The sequence below is a fragment of the Scardinius erythrophthalmus genome (assembly GCF_964197995.2).
Source record: "Scardinius erythrophthalmus genome assembly, chromosome: 24".
Taxonomy (NCBI): Eukaryota; Metazoa; Chordata; class Actinopteri; order Cypriniformes; family Leuciscidae; genus Scardinius; species Scardinius erythrophthalmus.
Window position 1 is genome coordinate 24,309,259 of NC_138244.1, and position 18,708 is coordinate 24,327,966.

General features: G+C 39.1%; 1 protein-coding gene across 3 annotated transcripts in view; it reads right to left on the reverse strand.

Moving 5' to 3' along the window:
• cdk10 (cyclin dependent kinase 10) overlaps positions 1 to 14,274 on the reverse strand; it is a 29,941-nt gene extending 15,667 nt beyond the window's left edge. Inside the window, exons 1-7 of one of the 3 annotated variants that reach the window (XM_081356584.1) lie at positions 13,947 to 14,105; positions 12,270 to 13,474; positions 12,097 to 12,169; positions 11,899 to 11,970; positions 4,077 to 4,179; positions 3,870 to 3,951; positions 2,903 to 2,970 (exon numbers count right to left, since the gene is read on the reverse strand). In XM_081356584.1, the coding sequence (XP_081212710.1) occupies positions 2,903 to 2,970; positions 3,870 to 3,951; positions 4,077 to 4,179; positions 11,899 to 11,970; positions 12,097 to 12,169; positions 12,270 to 12,359 (488 nt within the window). In that variant the 5' untranslated portion in view covers positions 12,360 to 13,474; positions 13,947 to 14,105. Of the gene's footprint in view, positions 1 to 2,902; positions 2,971 to 3,869; positions 3,952 to 4,076; positions 4,180 to 11,898; positions 11,971 to 12,083; positions 12,170 to 12,269; positions 13,475 to 13,946 lie in introns of all 3 variants that reach the window. The other 2 variants (XM_081356585.1, XM_081356586.1) reach the window with 2 other exon arrangements.
• Positions 14,275 to 18,708: the final 4,434 nt, after the last annotated feature.

Genomic DNA, 18,708 nt, shown 5'->3' on the forward strand with positions numbered 1-18,708 from the left:
TTTATTGTCGTTCATTCATATACAATTACAGTATACTACAAAACGAGATGACGTTTCTCCAGGACCTTAGTGCTATATTAAGAAAACAATAAAAACAATCACAAATCACAATAAGCTACACAGACTAGATAAAAATTGCACATAAAAACGTGCAATATAATAATTTACTAAAAGACAAGACAAAAGGCACAATAAAAAGACAAAGCAGCGCCGAACAGTTCATGGTAGTGCCAAGGTGTTGTTGTGCTTGCTAAAGTGTAAAATGTAAACATACCACTCTCTGAATTAAAATTAATAGACAAAGTTCTCTTAAGTGCAATTCCGGGCATGTGCAAAAAGTTCAATACCACATAGTAAACACACAGAATGTGTGTTTATTTGATCAGTTCTTGGGTATTTAAAAGTCTAACTGCTTCAGGGTAGAAGCTGTTACCCAGTCTGGTAGTGCGGGCCCGAATGCTCCGGTACCTCCTGCCAGATGGCAAGAGATTGAAGAAACTATATGAGGGGTGAGTGGGGTTTCCCACAATGCTGGTTGCTCTGCGGATGCAGCGTTGTGTGTAAATGTCTTTGATAGATGGAAGAGAGACCCCGATGATTTTTTCAGCTGTTCTAACTATCCTCTGTAGGGACTTTTGATCCGCAGTGGTGCAAGTCCCAAACCAGGCAGTGATACAGCCACTCAGGATACTCTCAATAGTCCCTCTATAGAAAATTGTTAGTATGGGCGGTGGGAGGTGTGCTTTTCTCAGCCTTCGCAGAAAGTAGAGACGTTGTTGAGCTTTCTTGGTAATTGAGCTGGTGTTAATGGACCAGGTTAGATTCTCCGTTAAGTGAACACCAAGGAATTTGATACCTCTGACAATCTCCACAAGGGAGCCATCGATGTTCAGTGGGGAGTGGTCACTCTGTACTTTCCTAAAGTCAACAACCATCTCCTTAGTTTTGTCCACATTCAGCAACAGGTTGTTGACTTTACACCAGTCCGTTAAACGCTGCACCTCCTCTCTGTACGCTGACTCGTCGTTCTGGCTGATGAGACCCACCACGGTCGTATCATCAGCGAACTTGATAAGATGGTTCGAGCTGTGCTTTGCTGCACAGTCATGAGTCAGCAAAGTGAACAACAGTGGGCTGAGTACACAGCCCTGTGGGGCCCCAGTGCTCAGTATGGTGGTGGTGGAGATGTTGTTCCCAATCCGGACTGACTGAGGTCTCCCAGTCAGGAAATCAAGGATCCAGTTACAGAGGGAGGTATCCAGGCCCAGTACTTTCAGCTTCCCGATCAAATGCTGAGGAATGATTGTATTGAATGCTGAACTATAATCAACGAACAGCAATCGGACATATTAGTCCTTTTTTTCTAGGTGAGTGAGGGCCAGATGAAGAGTGGTGGCGATGGCGTCATCGGTTGAGCGGTTAGGACGATACGCAAACTGCAGTGGGTCTAGTGTGGCAGGCAGCTGGATCTTAATGTGGCCCATGACGAGCCTCTCGAAGCACTTTTCGAATACACGATGTGAGTGCAACGGGACGGTAGTCGTTGAGGCAAGACACTGAAGACTTCCTAGCTATGGGGACGATGGTGGTTGCCTTGAAGCATGTTGGAACGACGGCGCTGCTCAGAGAGATATTAAAGATGTCGGTAAGAACATCCGCCAACTGGTCTGCACATCCTCTGAGCACCCTGCCCGGAATATTATCTGGTCCCGCAGCCTTCCGCGGGTTGACTCTGTATAAGGTTTTCCTCACATCGACCGAGTTGAGACAGAGCACCTGATCATTGGGAGCAAGGGTGGTCTTCCTCGCCACCACGTCGTTCTGTGCCTCAAACCGAGCATAGAAGTTATTCAGCGCATCTGGGAGGGAAATATCCCTGTCACAGGCAACTGATGGTGTCTTGTAGTTGGTCACGGCCAGGATTCACTGCCACATACGCTGCGTGTCGCCGCTGTCCTGGAAATGAGTTAGAATTCTCCGACCGTGCATGCGCTTTGCCTCTCTGATGGCCCGGAACAGTTTGGCCCTTGCAGTACTAAGGGCCGCTTTATCACCTACTCTGAAGGCGGAGTCACGTGTGTTCAGCAGGGAACGCACCTCCGCAGTCATCCACGGCTTCTGGTTAGAGCGTGTGGTGATGGTCTTGGAGAAGGTAACATCATCAATGCACTTACTAATGTAGCTGGTCACTGATAATGTATATTCTTCCAAGTTGGTAGAGTTGTCATATGTTGCAGCTACTTTAAATATATGCCAGTCAGTAGACTCAAAACAGTCCTGGAGGGCATAGATGGCTCCTGCTGGCCAAATTTTCACCTGTTTTTGAAGTGGTTTTGTGCGCCTGACGATCGGCCTGTATGCTGGAATAAGAAAAACAGAGATGTGGTCTGAATAGCTGAGTTGGGGGCGGGGCTCCGCCTGGTACGCGCCTGGGATGTTTGTGTAAACAAGATCAAGCATGTTCGCCCCTCTCGTTGCAAAGTCAACATACTGATGGAATTTAGGAAGCACTGACTTGAGATTCGCATGATTGAAATCTCCAGCGACAATAAACAATCCATCAGGGTAAGCATTCTTCAATTCGCCAATTCGCTGAAGACTGGAGTCATCATGTAAATTATTCATCACAGTAATACATTACATTTTAAATGTATTCAATCAGAAAACAATAATTTTAAATTGTAATCATTTCACAATATTACTCTTTTTACTGTATTTTTGATTAAATAAATGCAGCCTTGGTGAATCCTTTGACAGGTACAGTAACACTCAGTAGCAGGGGCTCTTAAAAGAAGAAAAGAAAATTATTTTTCACTCAGTGTTCACTGTGCAGTTGAAGCAATAGACCTGAAATGTCTTTACTGAACAGAACAAGCTTTAATTAATATTAGTACGCTCTGACCTGTGAAGAATGAAGTTGTGATGTAAATACTCCAGTCCTTTAAGCAGCTGAAGAACTATACACTTCACCTGTGAAAAGCAAACAAAAGATCAATACAGCTCCTTTATAAACACGCATACAATCAGATTTGATCCTAAATTCCATGGCTTCCATCCTGCATCAAAAGTGAGGAACAAAATGGGATTTTAAAACCGATGTGAAAATGTTCTTATGCGTATGCCAGCAGAAGAGCATGCATACAAACTTTCTGTGCTTATATACCTGACATAATTTATTATATCTAACATAATTTACTAAAATGTAAAGATAAATAGAGAATCATGTCCAATATGCACTAATATTATTGTATGCACACGTGAGCAACATTAACTGCTTTGTGATAATTACATCACTGAAATGAATTCTTAATGTTTATGAATTTTCTTGTGTGTGAATTTATACACACGTTGGCCAGAAACTGGGCCATGCCTAGCGTATTTACACCCATGATGATGAGCGCCATACTCCTTATGAACTATAAAGCGAAATTGTGTATTCTGCCCGTTCTGTAGATGGAGTCGAAGCGCTTGTTCACTTGAATTAAAGATGAACTGCAATTTATTAAGAGGGATGCAGTTAAGGACTTTTCGAAAACTGCTAATGCTCTAGCCAGAGGAAAGAGCTCAAAAAAGCACGTCTATTTCAAAAATTCTAAATGACAGAAATTCTGGTTTGGCACAAGTTGAAACCATAGTATGCATTTGACTAATTTGATAATCCTTAACTGTATTGCACATTCATATTGATAAAACCATACACATGCCGCAGACTGTTGCTTCTTTCTTTATACCTGTATGCATTTAACTTTTCAAGTCAAAGTCAAATTTCTCATAGAGAATTCTTAACATGTCTTTAAAAACATATTCTGATTTCAGACTTATGGCAGAGCATTTCAGTGTATGAAGATAAGGTAATTCATCAAACGCACCTGAGCTTCAGAGAAAGGTGACTGCATGTTCTCTAGCAGACTGGCGAGATCTTGCTCACAGTAACTCATCACCAGAAAGAGGCTGATGTTAAAAATAAGGCGTTATGAAATAAGACAAGGTATAACAAGTGTCAACTTAATTACAAATACATTTCATACAACTCTGTTTATATCTGTGAATGAACAGTTTATATTTTCTTTAGTCACCTCTCTAAATGGGTTCCCACCACCACCTCTTTCAGCTCTACAATGTTTGGGTGTCTCAGTCTGATCAGCAAGTTAATTTCCCTCAAACTGCTGATGGGAATCCCTAAACATACATAAACAAAATAAACACCATACAAGGTTTCTGTTTCTTGCATTGTATTGTTTATTAACTATATTTGTATTTTTTATTATTATAAAAATAATTGGTTCATGTTACACTTAAAGGGATAGTTCATTACTCACCCTCACGTCGTTCCAAACCTGCAAGACTTCCGTTCATGTTCGGAACTCAAATGAAGATCTTTTTGATAAAATCTGAGAGCTTTCTGTCCCTCCATTGACAGCTACACAACAACCACTTTACACTTTTAAAAAGTTCATAAAGTGATCGTAAAATGAATCCGTCTGAATTGAGCAGTTAACTGAAGAGATTTGATCGCTTTACATGATGCACAGATTGAATTTAGGCTTTTATTTACTTATAAACATTCATCTGTTGTGATAAACGGAAGCTTAAGCATGTTCACTTGACGTGCAACAACCATTCAGGTTCATTCAGCACATTTGAGCTTCTGCAAGAAGTTTGTTCTTGCACGTCAAGCAGGTTCGGTTGAGCTTCTGTTAATGTTTGCTGATCAATGTTTCTGAATAAAAGCCTAAATTAAGTCCGTTTATCATATCTTCAGAAAATTTGGACTAAACCGCTCAATTAATATGGATTAGTTTTACAATCTCTTTATGAACTTTTTGAAGTGTAAAGTGGTTGTTGTGTAGCTGTCAATGGAGGGACAGAAAGTGCTCAGATTTCATCAAAAAGATCTTCATTTGTGTTCTGAAGATGAACGAAAAGTCTTACGGGTTTGAAACGTCATGAGGGTGAGTAAATGACAGAATTTTAATTTTTGGGTGAACTAACCCTTTAATATGTATCATTTACTCAACCTTATATACTAATTTCAAACCTGTACTTTTTCCATGAAACACACAAGGTGAAATTTAGCAAAATGCCCAAGCTGCTCTTTTTCATACAATAAATGGACAATGGGGCTATCAGACACCAACAAGGACAAAAAGCACCATAAAAGAAATCCATATGGCGTGTGTGCTATACTCCAAATTTTCTGAAGTTAGGGTTAGCATTGTGTGTGGACACAAATTTACAAATCTTGCCTTTAGTCCTGACTCTCAAACTTCCATTCTCACTTTCACATTAAATCCTCTTCTAATATGACCTCTTCATTATCTTTTATGACACACACCAAAAACTTTCAAGCTGGCAGTAATAAAACCCCTTACCAAGAAACCACAGCTTGATCCTGGAGAATTAGTTAATTATAGGCCAATCTAAAACCTCCCATTTTTATAAAAATTATTACAAAAAAGTAGAAGTATTACAAATTAAAACTTAAAAACTGTTAATTTGTTTTGCTTAGAAACAGCATCAATTTAGATCAGTGGTTTTTAATGCTGGTCCTGGGGACCCATCACTCTGCACATTTTATATGTCTCTCTTATCTGATGCCTGCTATAAACTACAGACAGATTTCAGTAATCCTTTAAGATCATTACAAATCACACCATACGATATGGATCTAATAAACTTGGGTGCAACATGTATGTAGATTGTACCGTGATGACACCTACTGACACCTACACCTACTGGCTACGACTGATAATAAAATGATAAATTATGAAAATTTAAATAAATTATAAATTAAATAAATGGATGCGGTATTGACTAGGGAAAAGATGCCAACGTGGAATGCCAATTTTGTAAATAGAGCTTTAGGTAAGTAGTTTTAAGTTTAAGCGTCATGTCGCGTTGATCAATACGCCATTTCATTTTTGCATTTTGTCGTAGATTGTGGCAGCAACACACTGTGAGATGATCATGCTAAATTTCTGACATTGTCAGGAAATGATCGCAGGCTATCTTTGCTCGCAGGATCGTGACAACAGCCGTCTTTGAACCTCTCTCAATGTACAACGTAGGACCATCATTTAGTTGCAACGACCACAAAAATTGCCACGATTGGTCATCTTTTGTATGGGACAGCCCAAAATCGATTGTTTCTGGACCCCTCATGGTTGTGTGCTCACAAGCACGCAAAAGGTCTCAGACATGAGCTTGGGATGTTGACTCAAGGACTTGTGAGCCCCTAGTAGCATGAACATCCAAACTATAAAATCTTATAAATGTATGCGGAGAGGACCAGCCTGTCGTATCACATACTGTACTTGTTAAAAGGGGGCGCCCCTTGCCAAAGCATTCTACCCTGGTAGAATGGGCCCTCATAGGCTAGAGCAATGGCATCTCTCACCCAGTGTGACATTGTTTGCTTGGTGGCAGCCGCTCACCGGTTACGACCCCCTTAGCAAATGAAAAGCTCTGCCTCCCGCCACTGGCTAGTGCGGTGGACGTAAGTCTGAAGAGCACGGACTGGACTCAGTCAGTGAAGTTTCCCCTGCTCCAGACAGAAAGCTTCAAGAGTGATTGGATGTACAGTCGAGTAGTCAGGGTGATCATGTAGAATAGCTTTCACCATTCCCTGGGCAAAGTCTAAGCAGGATGGTGAAGTCGACAGAGTCTGCAAGTCCCCAGTTCTCTACAGTGAAGTAATTGCCATCAGAAAAATCATTTTTAGTGTCAAAAGCCTGTCAGGTGCTGACTCTAGAGGTTCGAATGTGGTCTCAACCAACCCCTCAATAGGGGATGATAACTTCTCCAGCAGAAACTCCAGTACTGAAGCAACCTGGCAGTTAATTGGGTCTGCATGACATGCAGTACACCACCTTTCAAAGACACCCCATTTAGTGGCATAGATTCTTCTCGTGGAGGGGGTCCTAGCACTGAGAGTGGTCTCTATGACATCAGCTGAAAGCCCAGAGTCCCTCAGTTGCCATGAAGGTCCCCTGAACTTGAGAAAGAAGGTCCCTCCTGTTCAGTATCGCCCAGAGGTTTATGTAGGTGACTTCCGTAGTGTTGTCCACCCACACTAGGACATGGTAGTCCCTTTACTGGTGCGAAGTACTTCAGGGCCAGAAATACAGCCATCAATTCGAGGCAACTCATGTGCCAATCGAGATGATGACCTCACCAGATCCCCGGGCTGGACGGCCACCTAAGACCGCTCCCCCGCCCATATGGGAAGTGTCTGTCGTTAGCATCTTGCGACGACAACACGCACCTAGAGTGGGACCCAAGGTGAGGAACCGGGGTCTGAGCCGCATAGAAAGGGAACGATGTTGCAGCGCATAACCCTTACCATAAACATGAATTTTATAAAGTGCAAGAAGCGTTCAGCATGTGAATGTCCATAAACATGGATTTTAGAAAGGGCACAAAGCACTCAGTGCATGCCCTTGCCCTTATTTGGCCCTTAGATGAAATCCCCTGGCTTTGAGCCACAGCTGAAGCAGTCTCATGCGTCAGGGATCCAGGGATCACCTTTGATGCAGTTGCCATGGGCTGCTAGGACTGATGAACAGTAATGTCCTGACGTAGCAGGATGTTGCTTAGGATGTTTAAAAATGGTCTCGACACGAGCGGGAGACCGTTGTGCCCGCATGGTGTCTGACCATTTAAACCCTAATTACTTTGGCCTCTGGGCGAGAGAGAGAACACTTTTCTTGGCATTGCGTCTCAACCCCAGAGAGACCAGATGAGCGAAGATCGATCTCGGTGTTGAAGCACAAGCTCTTGAGACTGGACCAGTATCAGCCAATCGTCTACACAATTCAAAATGTGGATGGCCCTGGAGTCACAGCAGAGCCAGAGGTGCATCCATGCATTTTGTGTATGTGCGGGGAGGCTAGGTTGAATGGAAGAACCTGGTATTGGTAAGCTTCACCCCCAAAAGCGAAAAGTCTATGATATAAAATGACTTTATCTTGCTGGAGTTTATTGCTGTTCATGTAACTTTCTCCCAGGTATCTTTTAGATCAAAGCACTGGAGTAGAGAACACTATGAATTGTTCTTCACGCACACAGTAACTGAAATTTAAATCTGTTAAAAGAAAAGGCTACATAAACTATTGCACTGATATAATACACTACGCATCAATAGCTCTTCCCTTTTGGCTTTAAACTTTTCAATGCGAACCGCTGCGATTCCATGTTGCTTCAAGCGCATCAGCCTTTCTTCTGTCCTATCTATAATATGTTTCTGCCTCATTAAACAGCTGCGCTATACATTTAAAAGAAATGTCTTTTAATTTTATAGTAGGGCTATATATTATATAGAAATATATTTACTTGTTTTTCGTAAATGTATTTTACAACAATACAAACATTTTAACAGATTTAGTGCTACACTTATTAACTTTTATTTGTTCATCTCCACTAAATGTTTAGATGTAATACAATTATTGTTCACTCATGATTTTTCTACAGTAACATTTGCTGCTGAATTTCCCACTAATCTAGTTTATAATCGTATTTTGTAATATATGGTGAGTATATAATTTTTTCATGTGTTGTTTTTCTTTATAATGATGTTTAACACACAAAAGAGTAATTGTCAGTTCAACACACAGATGTACAGAAATTCTACTTTTTTTCCCTTCTTTTTTTAAATCACTGCACTGATATCGGATCGTTACCAGCCGATACTCGAAAAACTGCAGACCTGACAACCCTAGCTTGAGCTACTTTCGTATTCATCATTTAATTCCTCAGCATTAAATGCAGCCAAATATCAATCAGACAGGTAAACACAGTCTGGATGAAAGGCTGTGCTTAAATCTTTCATTAGATCAGCCTGGTATGCCTGTAACACATCCATGGTGTGCACTGCAAGTTTGTACCAGTCTGACTCGCTGTGAAATGCCTCTTTTTATGAACAAGTTAACTCATCAAGGGGGTCTCTCATTTCTGGGGCCAGTGTAATCGGACTCATAACCCATCTCGGCAGAAACAAGAGATGCACTGTCCTCTGCCCGAATCGAAGAGGCGCCGGGGCGTACTCAGCCAGATCGACTTGCGAGCGTGAAGAACTGAACAGTAGCCTGGCAAGCCAGACCTACATAAAGATGTTAGGTCTGGAAACTCACCATGGACACGGCTCAATCCGAGGGGCGGGATAAATGGCTGTCTTTCAAATTCCCTCTGCACGCAATAGGACACCGCTTCAACCAACCAGAGCGTTTTCCCAACAGCAGAGCTTAGTTGATAGATTTAACTTTTGCCATATCTGGCCGGCAAAACGACGAACACATCTTCCTTTTTTTAATAATGACTTAAGTGCCGTTCTTTGCTCTTTTCTCAAAGAAAAACTTAACTCCAAGTCCTCCAGAGTCGCAGCCAAAGCTGATTCGAAAGACCGTTGTTCTCCAGCAGCAGCCGCCATTCTTTGTTTTCAAGTAGCAGCAGGTAACCGTCGCAACTCTGTCGTGATATGTTAAGCCCGCCCCCGCCTACTCCAGACACGACGTGATTGGCCTGACCCAATTTAGGTTTTTGCAGCTAGAAGGTCTATTGAGAGTTGCTAGACCCCCCTGGCTGCGAAATACATTTTGCTTCCGCTAGGGTGCGTCTAGATTTCTAGGCTAACTGAACAGTTCACAGTTATCACAATCTCCGTGCTCCAACGCAAGAGCAGCATGCTCTTCCCCCAAACACGCAAAGCAAAACTGGTGTGTGTCTTATTCAGGCATGGGCAGTGAACACAGAGAAACCTTGAGTGACGCTCATTTTCCTTTTTACACTGTAGACACAACTGTAGCCTCTGACAAGCGTGTGTTCCAGTGACGTCATCGTCAGAGGTTCAAGTTCAAGGCCAATTGCATTGGCCTGTTACAATACACACACTATTCACAGCCGGTCACACAAAAAGTGTTCCAGTTGCTCATTTTCATTTAAAGAGACAAGTAGCTGTGAACAGAGCTGTTTTTGGGGAGGTAAAAAGGGTGTTGTTTTACACAACATTTGAGGAATTTAAACCAAAGTATGTTACAAACTTTACATGAAGACCCTAAAGAATAATACCAACTTGTAGAAAATGGGCATCCGATGACCCCTTTAAGCACTTTACATAAAGCATTAAACACATTTCTTACTGTACCTATGAAACCTTTTAAAACTTAATATGAAATGCATGACTACAATGTGTGTAATACATCACACCAAAACAACACAACTTAAATTATTCTGTTTATACATTAACTCCAACTCTCCCACAATAATCTAGATTTAAAATGAATCGTGATGATTCACCCTCCTGGGTCACAAGACCACAAACGATTAAATAACTTCCTTGAAGTGAGTGACCAACACATGTTCCCTTTGCTAACGGAATTGAGGAAGGGATTTGGTTGTTCACTTTCTTTGGAACACCACTATAAATGGTGTCCCCTTCCAAAAGTGCCATTTAAGGGTGAAAGACATGATAAGCTGGATCAAGTGTGTTTAATTAGGGTTGAAGCTAAACTCTGCAGGGCTGTGGCCTCCAGGAACTGAGTTTTGCACCCGTTTTAGATCCTGATCAAGCACAACTGAGTGCCACAGGGATCAGTATTTCACAGTATCTGCTTCCCTGGGAAAGATTTTCACCACATAATCACATGTAAACATAAAATGCTAGAATAGAATTTGTCACTTGATGGCTGTTTCATTACATCATCTTCTACAGCTAAGAATGTAAATATGTTGTGCTTGATAGCAATTTGCTTTTGATATTCACATTGTAGAACCACTTATCAATGTCTTCTTATTAACTTCAAGATTATTGCAATGCTTTATTGGGTTGCTGTTCTGCAAGCTCAATAAATAAGCTCCATTTGGTGCAGCTGCTAAAGTGCTTACTAGATCCAAGAAATATAAATAATAAACATAAACAAGCCATTTTGCCCCACCCAATTCTGAAACGTATCAGATCGTATCAGATGTACATTTTCACCAATTCTGATGCCTGTGCAAAGTTTTGTGAGTTTTCGAACATGTTTAATAGGCCCTCAAAAATGCGATTCACTTTGGAGAAGATGATGTTCGGTGTTGGTGTTGGTAAAGATAAATATCACAATATCAATTTAAAATTGGGGAATTAAAAGACTGAAATACTACCGTAGCTCCCTGATAAGAATGCTTCAACCTCTAATTTTATACCAGGTTCAAGCTTTTGAAGTTTACACAGAGATGATAACGTTTTGAAAATTTTTCAAAACTTGTACCTTGTACCCTATTTCAAAGTTTGCATTCTAGAGCACAAAACACTGCTGTCGTTCAAATGAATGGCCAGAACACATTAAAAGTTTTCTGTTTTCAGTTAAAACGGTGTTGTGTAAGTGGTGTTGTTGTAAAACGGTCCCTAAGTTAATAACTAGGCTAATGATTTTTTACAATGGAAGTGAATCAATCAAAAACTTACTTTAGCTGGACAATAACTTTTTTCTAGAGCTGCTGTAAAGCCAAAACAATCTATGTTACTGTACTTTCCTATTATCACTGTAAAGCTGCTTTGAGACAATATGTATTGTTAAAAGCGCTAACGTTCTATAAATGAAGGTGACTTGACCACAAAATTAGTAATTTTCTATCACAGTAAGGATAGATATCATGTAGCTGTGTATTGTGAATAAATTTACTTGTATACGTGCAAGAACCATTGCAGTTTCTTCTTTTCCCTATGTGGACAAAATTGCTTTCAGATTAATGCTATATGGTCCACTTTCATTGAATGCCTAAGAAAACATTTCACGATCTTCTTTTGTGTTTCATGGAAAACGAAAACCATACAGGTTTGAAACGACATGAGAGTGAATAAATTCTGACAAAATATTTTTATTTTTTTGGATTAACTATTTTCCTTTAAAGTATCAAACTGACCATCTTTCTCTTTATCCATTCGCACTTTCTTCAGCGCAACAATTTCATTTGTCCTTGTATCACGTGCTCGGTCTGTAAAACCACATCAATCACTCAATCAAGAAATTATTATATTTCTGTATGCCACATCACAAACATAATGATGCATTATATTTTCATTGATAGCATTATTAACTTAGTCCTGCCTGTGAGACTCACACACGATTCCATATGTTCCCTCTCCAATCCGATTCATCTTCTCGTACTCCTTCACACTCCTGCATTTCCCCAACTACACACACACATCACGCACAATTACTGCAATAAATGTTTATGTTACTCTTGTTTTATAATACAAATACAGCTTATATTTAAAAGACAGCAGGTCTTACCCGTTCACTGTGGGGTATTACAAACGTCTTGTTTGTTTTTAAAGATTTCAGCTTTAAAGGCTCTAGATCTGTTTCTGCTGTGCTTTCCATCTCCAATCACTCCAGATTCGTCCGGATTAATGATTAATATGACACTTTAACGTTTCATTACTGTAAGTATTCACGTAAAGACCATAGACTGTAAAAAATAGGTAAAGACAGAGCAAATCTAACTTCGTACAGCTCAAGTAACAAGCGGAAGGGTAACTCCGTGAAAGCTTACAGTCGCTCATTTGAACGTCCACATGGACAACCGTCAGCGTTTAGTGAGTTTATGTTCTCGCACAACACAAATGTAAATATGATAACTGAAAATAAACATAAGACGCTGATACAGGAGATCAGGCAGTACATTAGCACAATCAGATACTGAATAAAAAAGCGACTTCAAGACAGAGTATTTGTAATTGATTTATTTGTTTATTGAAAGGAAGTTATTTTTATAGGCCTTTCTCATTATAATGAGAAAGGCCTATAAAAATAACTTCCTTTCAAGGTATACCTTTTTGTTGTTTGAATAACAAGGGATTGATGGTAATTTAAGTAAGGTGTATAAAATGGACGGAGGGTAGCAGACGGCAGGCTATGTGTCTAAATTATTTTTATTTTATTATTCTGGTTTAGACACAATTCAGCTTTCTAAAAAAGCACTCAAGACAACGCTGTCACGTAGCCTACTTTTTACATTAGTGGATGGCCAAGCTTGTATTGGCTTTGTATTTGGACCAGTCCTTGAAATGAATACAGAACTGTTTTGAGTACAAAATAAAACAGTCCTGCGATTTGAATGTCTCTCAGTGGAGAATTCTGCTTGCTGAAACTGTCTGACCCTCTGAAGGAAATATAACTTTATATGGAAACAAGTCATTAGCTCGGTAACATTTACTACCATGACTAGAATACGTTAACTAACATTTTTTTTTAATTTCATACCTCATTAAATCAGACTGTGCCTTTGACAAAACGACCTCGACCAACAACCACAGGACTTCCCATGGGCCGGGGCTCTTTATTAGCTTCCTCTATTTTCAGACTCACTGGCCTTTCCAAAAGGTTTTCTCGAGATGGAGTTGTGATGATGATCACAGGTACAGCAGAATTATTAAATGATGAAGGTGGTGGTGAAGATGATAATGCCGATGAATCACTGCTGAGAGACTCCTCTACTGTGAGAAAGAAAACAGTACAGTTTTATCTTTCTTTATAAGCATTTTACAAATTATTAACAGTGACGTGCAACCACCCATTAATTAATATAAGCCTTATCACTATATTGAAAGTTTGAATTTAATTGCTTAGCTATTACAATGAGTAGCCTATTGATCGAAAATGGATTCACCATAATATACAATATTTTACAGTAGGCTATATTTACCATTACATTATCATAATGTCATATTTTAGTGTGTTTGTTTATTTCTCTAATCACACAAGTGCACACTAAATTGGATTACTGGGAAATTTACGTCAGAAGAAAAACATTATAGATTAACCTAATCTGACACAGCAGGACAAACAATATTGCATACAGTAGGCTAGTTAAAAATTAAGTTAATTCAAATTAATGTCTAAATGGATATTTTAAACTAGGCTACGTCTCGTTTTTGAAACATAAAGCCGATAAAATGGTCGTTTTACCTGGGAGAACCTGCTTTCTTGGTGCAGAGCCCATTCCCCATCACGCAACGGAATGATTCTCTCTGTAATAATTCTGTTTGTGAATATTTCTTTCTCCTACTTTGGCATTTCTCGCACCGGCATTCTTCCTCTTAAATACACTGACAGTCTCCTGCAGACGCATTACTTCTTCAGCTGCACCACCACACAACACCGCTAAACACACACCCCGAGCAGAGACTCCCCGAGCAGTTTAATCCGATGCCTCGAGCAGGTTCTTTTTTAACGAATTAAACATGCAGAGCAACTACTGTTGTACGATTACCAAAATGAACCACTCAAATGACTCGGTTCTTTTTAGTGAATCAGAAACAAATCTCTCACTATTTATGTTTAACCGTGAACTTTTTTTTTTTTTAGATAAGTTAGTTTATTTGTGTTTTTGTAGTAAAGACTGAATCAAAATGTTGGATTTATGCCACATTTAAAAATACCATGAAAGTCATTTGTGTAAACTTTTTTAATTTGTGATAACACATTTCCACCATTACATTTTAAATGAGAAATGCTGAACCTATAATTTAAACACACAGGCATTTCACACTGAATGCAACAAATACTAATGGACTGAATTGCGATGCGATTCATTTATGCTTGTGCCTGTTTCACGGAAAGCATATCATATGTCCCAGATAGCAAAATTTTGCCTCATCCTTGCTTCAATTCTGGCCCAGTTCTGGCTGGGTCCCCGGCCCAAAACTGGCCCAACACACTGAAAACGGACTCAAACAACTTCCTCTTGCCCAGATGTGACCCACACCCTGTAAAATGACTCTTATTTATTGATATGGCCCAGGTCTGGCCCAGGCACTGTAAGACAGAACTGGCTGAGAGTCGGCTGGGTCCCCGGGCCAGATGTGGCTCAGAAACTGGCAGTAAAACACAAATTCTACCATTTAAAAAGATTAAGGGTTTTTATTATAAAATTAACAAATACACTTTAATATAAACGTATTAACAAAGAACAAATACACTATATTAACATTTATTAACAACACAATTTTTAAACCACAAAATAACAAGTAAATTATATTTACTGTATATGATTAAAAGAAAAACATCCTTCTCTTTCACACACAAACTCTCTTTCACTCTCTTTAACACTAAATAAATTCCTTTTGCAAATGTCAAGTCACCATTAAATCTATAACGCTTTATATAGTAATGACTGTTTCAAAGCAGCTTTACGGGGATGAACAGGAAAATGATCAATGATGCAAACAGAGTTCAATTTGGCTGCAAAGCTGCTCTAAAAAGAAAATAGTGTCATTGTTCAGCTGAATTCAGTTCAGTGTTGATTCAGTTCTGTTCAATAACTTTATAAAGTATATCAATTATAAAAATAGTTAATTTTCATCATTATTAAGCAGCTCTGCAGAAAACAGTGATGTCATCGTCCAGCTCAGTTCAGTTCTCATATAATGGTGTCAATGCAGGCAGATCAATAATGTTAAGAATAAGTGTCCCCAACTAAGCAAACCAGAGGCGACAGTGGCAAGAACCCAAACTCCATCAGGTGACAGAATGAAGAAAGATGAACAGGTTCAGTCAGGGGGGCAGTTCTCCTCTGGCCAAACAACGTGTGTGTTAGGATTCAGGCCGCTTCACAAGTCAGATTGTGGATTGATATCATTCAGAGTATTTTATTCAGCTCCTTTTGCTTGAAGATTGGAAAAGATTACATCAAGGTAAAAGAGTAGCAAAACTCAAGAGCACGTAGATGTGAATTTGAGAACTTGTACAATACATATTTGTACTTGTACAATAAAATTTACACTCATAGCTCCAATGTGAAAACCTCCAATGTGAAAACCTCAATTAGGCATTTGCAACTTCTCAAATCTGCCATTGCAATTTTTTTAATTGCCCCGCCTTTCACTCTCACCGCCACTCAGTTTGCAAGTGCACAAGTTAGTTACACATCTAATATATCACGAAAATAGTTGCAAAGTCAATGCGTGGAGATTTGAAATAGCAATGGCAGATTTGAGAAGTTGCAGAGCGTACTGCGAATGAAAGAATACAAGTTTGCTTCTGTCATTGTATTTCTGTGAATGGTATTTTACACATTTGTGACTTCTTGCCTGCAGTTTCAAATTCAGAATACAGGTTTGTGACTATTGTCTTTGAGTGAAAATCTCAACATTCAACAGGTTTTCAAGTACAAATATGTATTGTACAAGTTCTCAATTTCACATCTACATGCTCTGGAGTTTTGCTACTCTTTTACCTTCATAAGATCATGCTGGCGTTGGTGGGAGGGGAGTTGAAGCTGGCCGTTGGGTCTGTGTGGAGGACTGGTCTGGTTCTCGTGGATCTGATCCGATGACTGTGCCGAGAACTGTTGTGTCAATGAGGTCTTCACTGCATTTGTTTCTAGGTCTTGTCTAGTTGTGATGTTCTCGTCTGGCATTCAGGGCTGTTGTGGTCATCTGAGGGTGCAGGTCCACCATCTGGTCTGGATATGGACTAGATCTGGCTGACTACAGTGACCTTGGGATAAGAATGAGACAGAGAGACTAACATTAGCATAGATGCCATTCTTCTTATGATGTAACAAGTACATTCGGTGTTATGGGAAGTGTTTACGGTTCTGGTTGACCTAATTTATGCAACCTAACAATCCTTTAACGGATGTGAATTATAGAAGTGAGTGTTTCACTGAACTGCATCTTTTATATAAAGGAATAGATATTGTGAGGTCAATATTAAATCTTAAGCATTAGTTTTTCAAGCACATAGGTTTGACAAATGTTGTTGCCAGAGTTCACGCAGCAGTTTAAAATATCGGTAACACTTTACAGGTCTCATTTGTTAAAATTAGGCTAGTTAATGTGTTAAATAACATTAACAATGAGCAATATATTTGTTACAGTATTTATTCATCTTTGTTAACATTAGTTAATAAAAATACAACTTTTCAATGTTTGTTCTTGTTAGTTCACAGTGCATTAACTAATGTTAACAAATACAACTTTTGATTTTAATAATGTATTTGTAAATGTCAAAATGAAAATGAACTAAGATTAATAAAATGCTTAAGTATTGTGCATACTTAGTCCGTGTTAACTAATGTTGTTAAACTTATATTAACGAATGAAAACCTTATTGTAGTGTTACCAAAATATCTGTAAAAAGTGTTGGTGTCAGATTCCAAACTCAGATAAAACTTCAGTTTATGTTCATTCATAATCATAGCAACATCCCCACTGCAGTAAAATGTCACATACTACCATTTTAATAACATTATACAGTGATATATACGCTTTAATATGTTTCTTTCACCCTAAAGTGCTCCTGCAAAGCAGTTACATAGAGGGACAGAAAGCGAGGGTGAGTAATAAATAACAGAATTTTAATTTTTGGGTGAACTATCCCTTTAAATGTGTTTTTATCACAAAAGACACCAAACTCTTGGAAGATAGCTTGCATCTTTGACTTGTTTATTTTTGCCAATCGTTTTTACTCATTTTAATGGCTAAACTCCTCACTTTATATTTCATAAGATCCCAATGCAGCCTATATTGGTTTGTAATTAACCTGTTTAATTACTAGTATTAGTCAGTAATATTTTCCAATTATTCTTAAGACTTCACACTTAAAATCATCATTTAATAATAAATACAGTAAGTGTTTCAAATCCAGTATTCTACTTCATTAATGGTGATAAAAATGTGAATAGATTTATGGTCCATAAAAACTGTAGGATCAATAGTAACGTTGTCTAAAGGGTGTCAACTCCTCTGATATTAACCATAAATCTATACAAGATTGCAATGATAAATCACTATTTTGTCATGTATATACATACATTTTGGGGGGTTAATTTTTCGCCAGACATCAAGAAGTACCTAACCCTAACCCCAACCTAACCCTAATAATAATAATAACAACATATTTTGCTCCTCTGGGAGGCCAACTATTCAAGTTATTTTCTGGGACCACGTTAAAAACACCCCCAAGTATAAATTTGCCATTCATAGTTGATATGTCTGCAATTTGTTTTTCTAATTCATAAAGTAACAACATATTTGAATATTTGCAATTAGTACCATAAATATTAGCTATAATATATTGCATGTATGAGTCCTCTATGAGTATTAGCCACCTTCCATTATTATCACTCTCATTGTGAACAATTTCCCACCTGAAATTTCCTTTTAGAATAGCGACCTCTGCTGATCTATTTGTACCATAACTGTCCTGACACCACTGGCTCTTTGAAAAATTGTGATCAGCCCTTGAATTATGCTAATAAAAATGAGCCATTTTATCTTTCAAGAAAAAAAGCATTTATTTTATTTGCGGAGGCCCCAAGAGAAACTAATGAAAAATTCAGGATTAGAAATAATTTAAACAATTACCATACCTTGGATTATAAGAACACCAACTCCCGGTCAACCCTTCTGTTTAATTAAAAAATAAAACATTCTATACAGCCTAATTATGACCGCCGCTAGCGTAGCTAGCGAAAGCGGTCATATAGGGATTGTCAAAGTTTTTTTTTTTTTTTTTTCGTCATCTACTGAATTTTTCGTCAACGATACCAGGGACACCGAAACACCGGGGAACATGAAATTTGGTGGGCATGTAGCCCCACTGGACTTTTACGGAAAATTTTCGTTTGGTCCCCGGGGGCCACTCCCCCCCCCCCCCCCCCCCCGCGCTGGCCCCCCCCAAACCCCAAAAATGCAGTTTTTCCTAAATAACTACCTGAACCGTG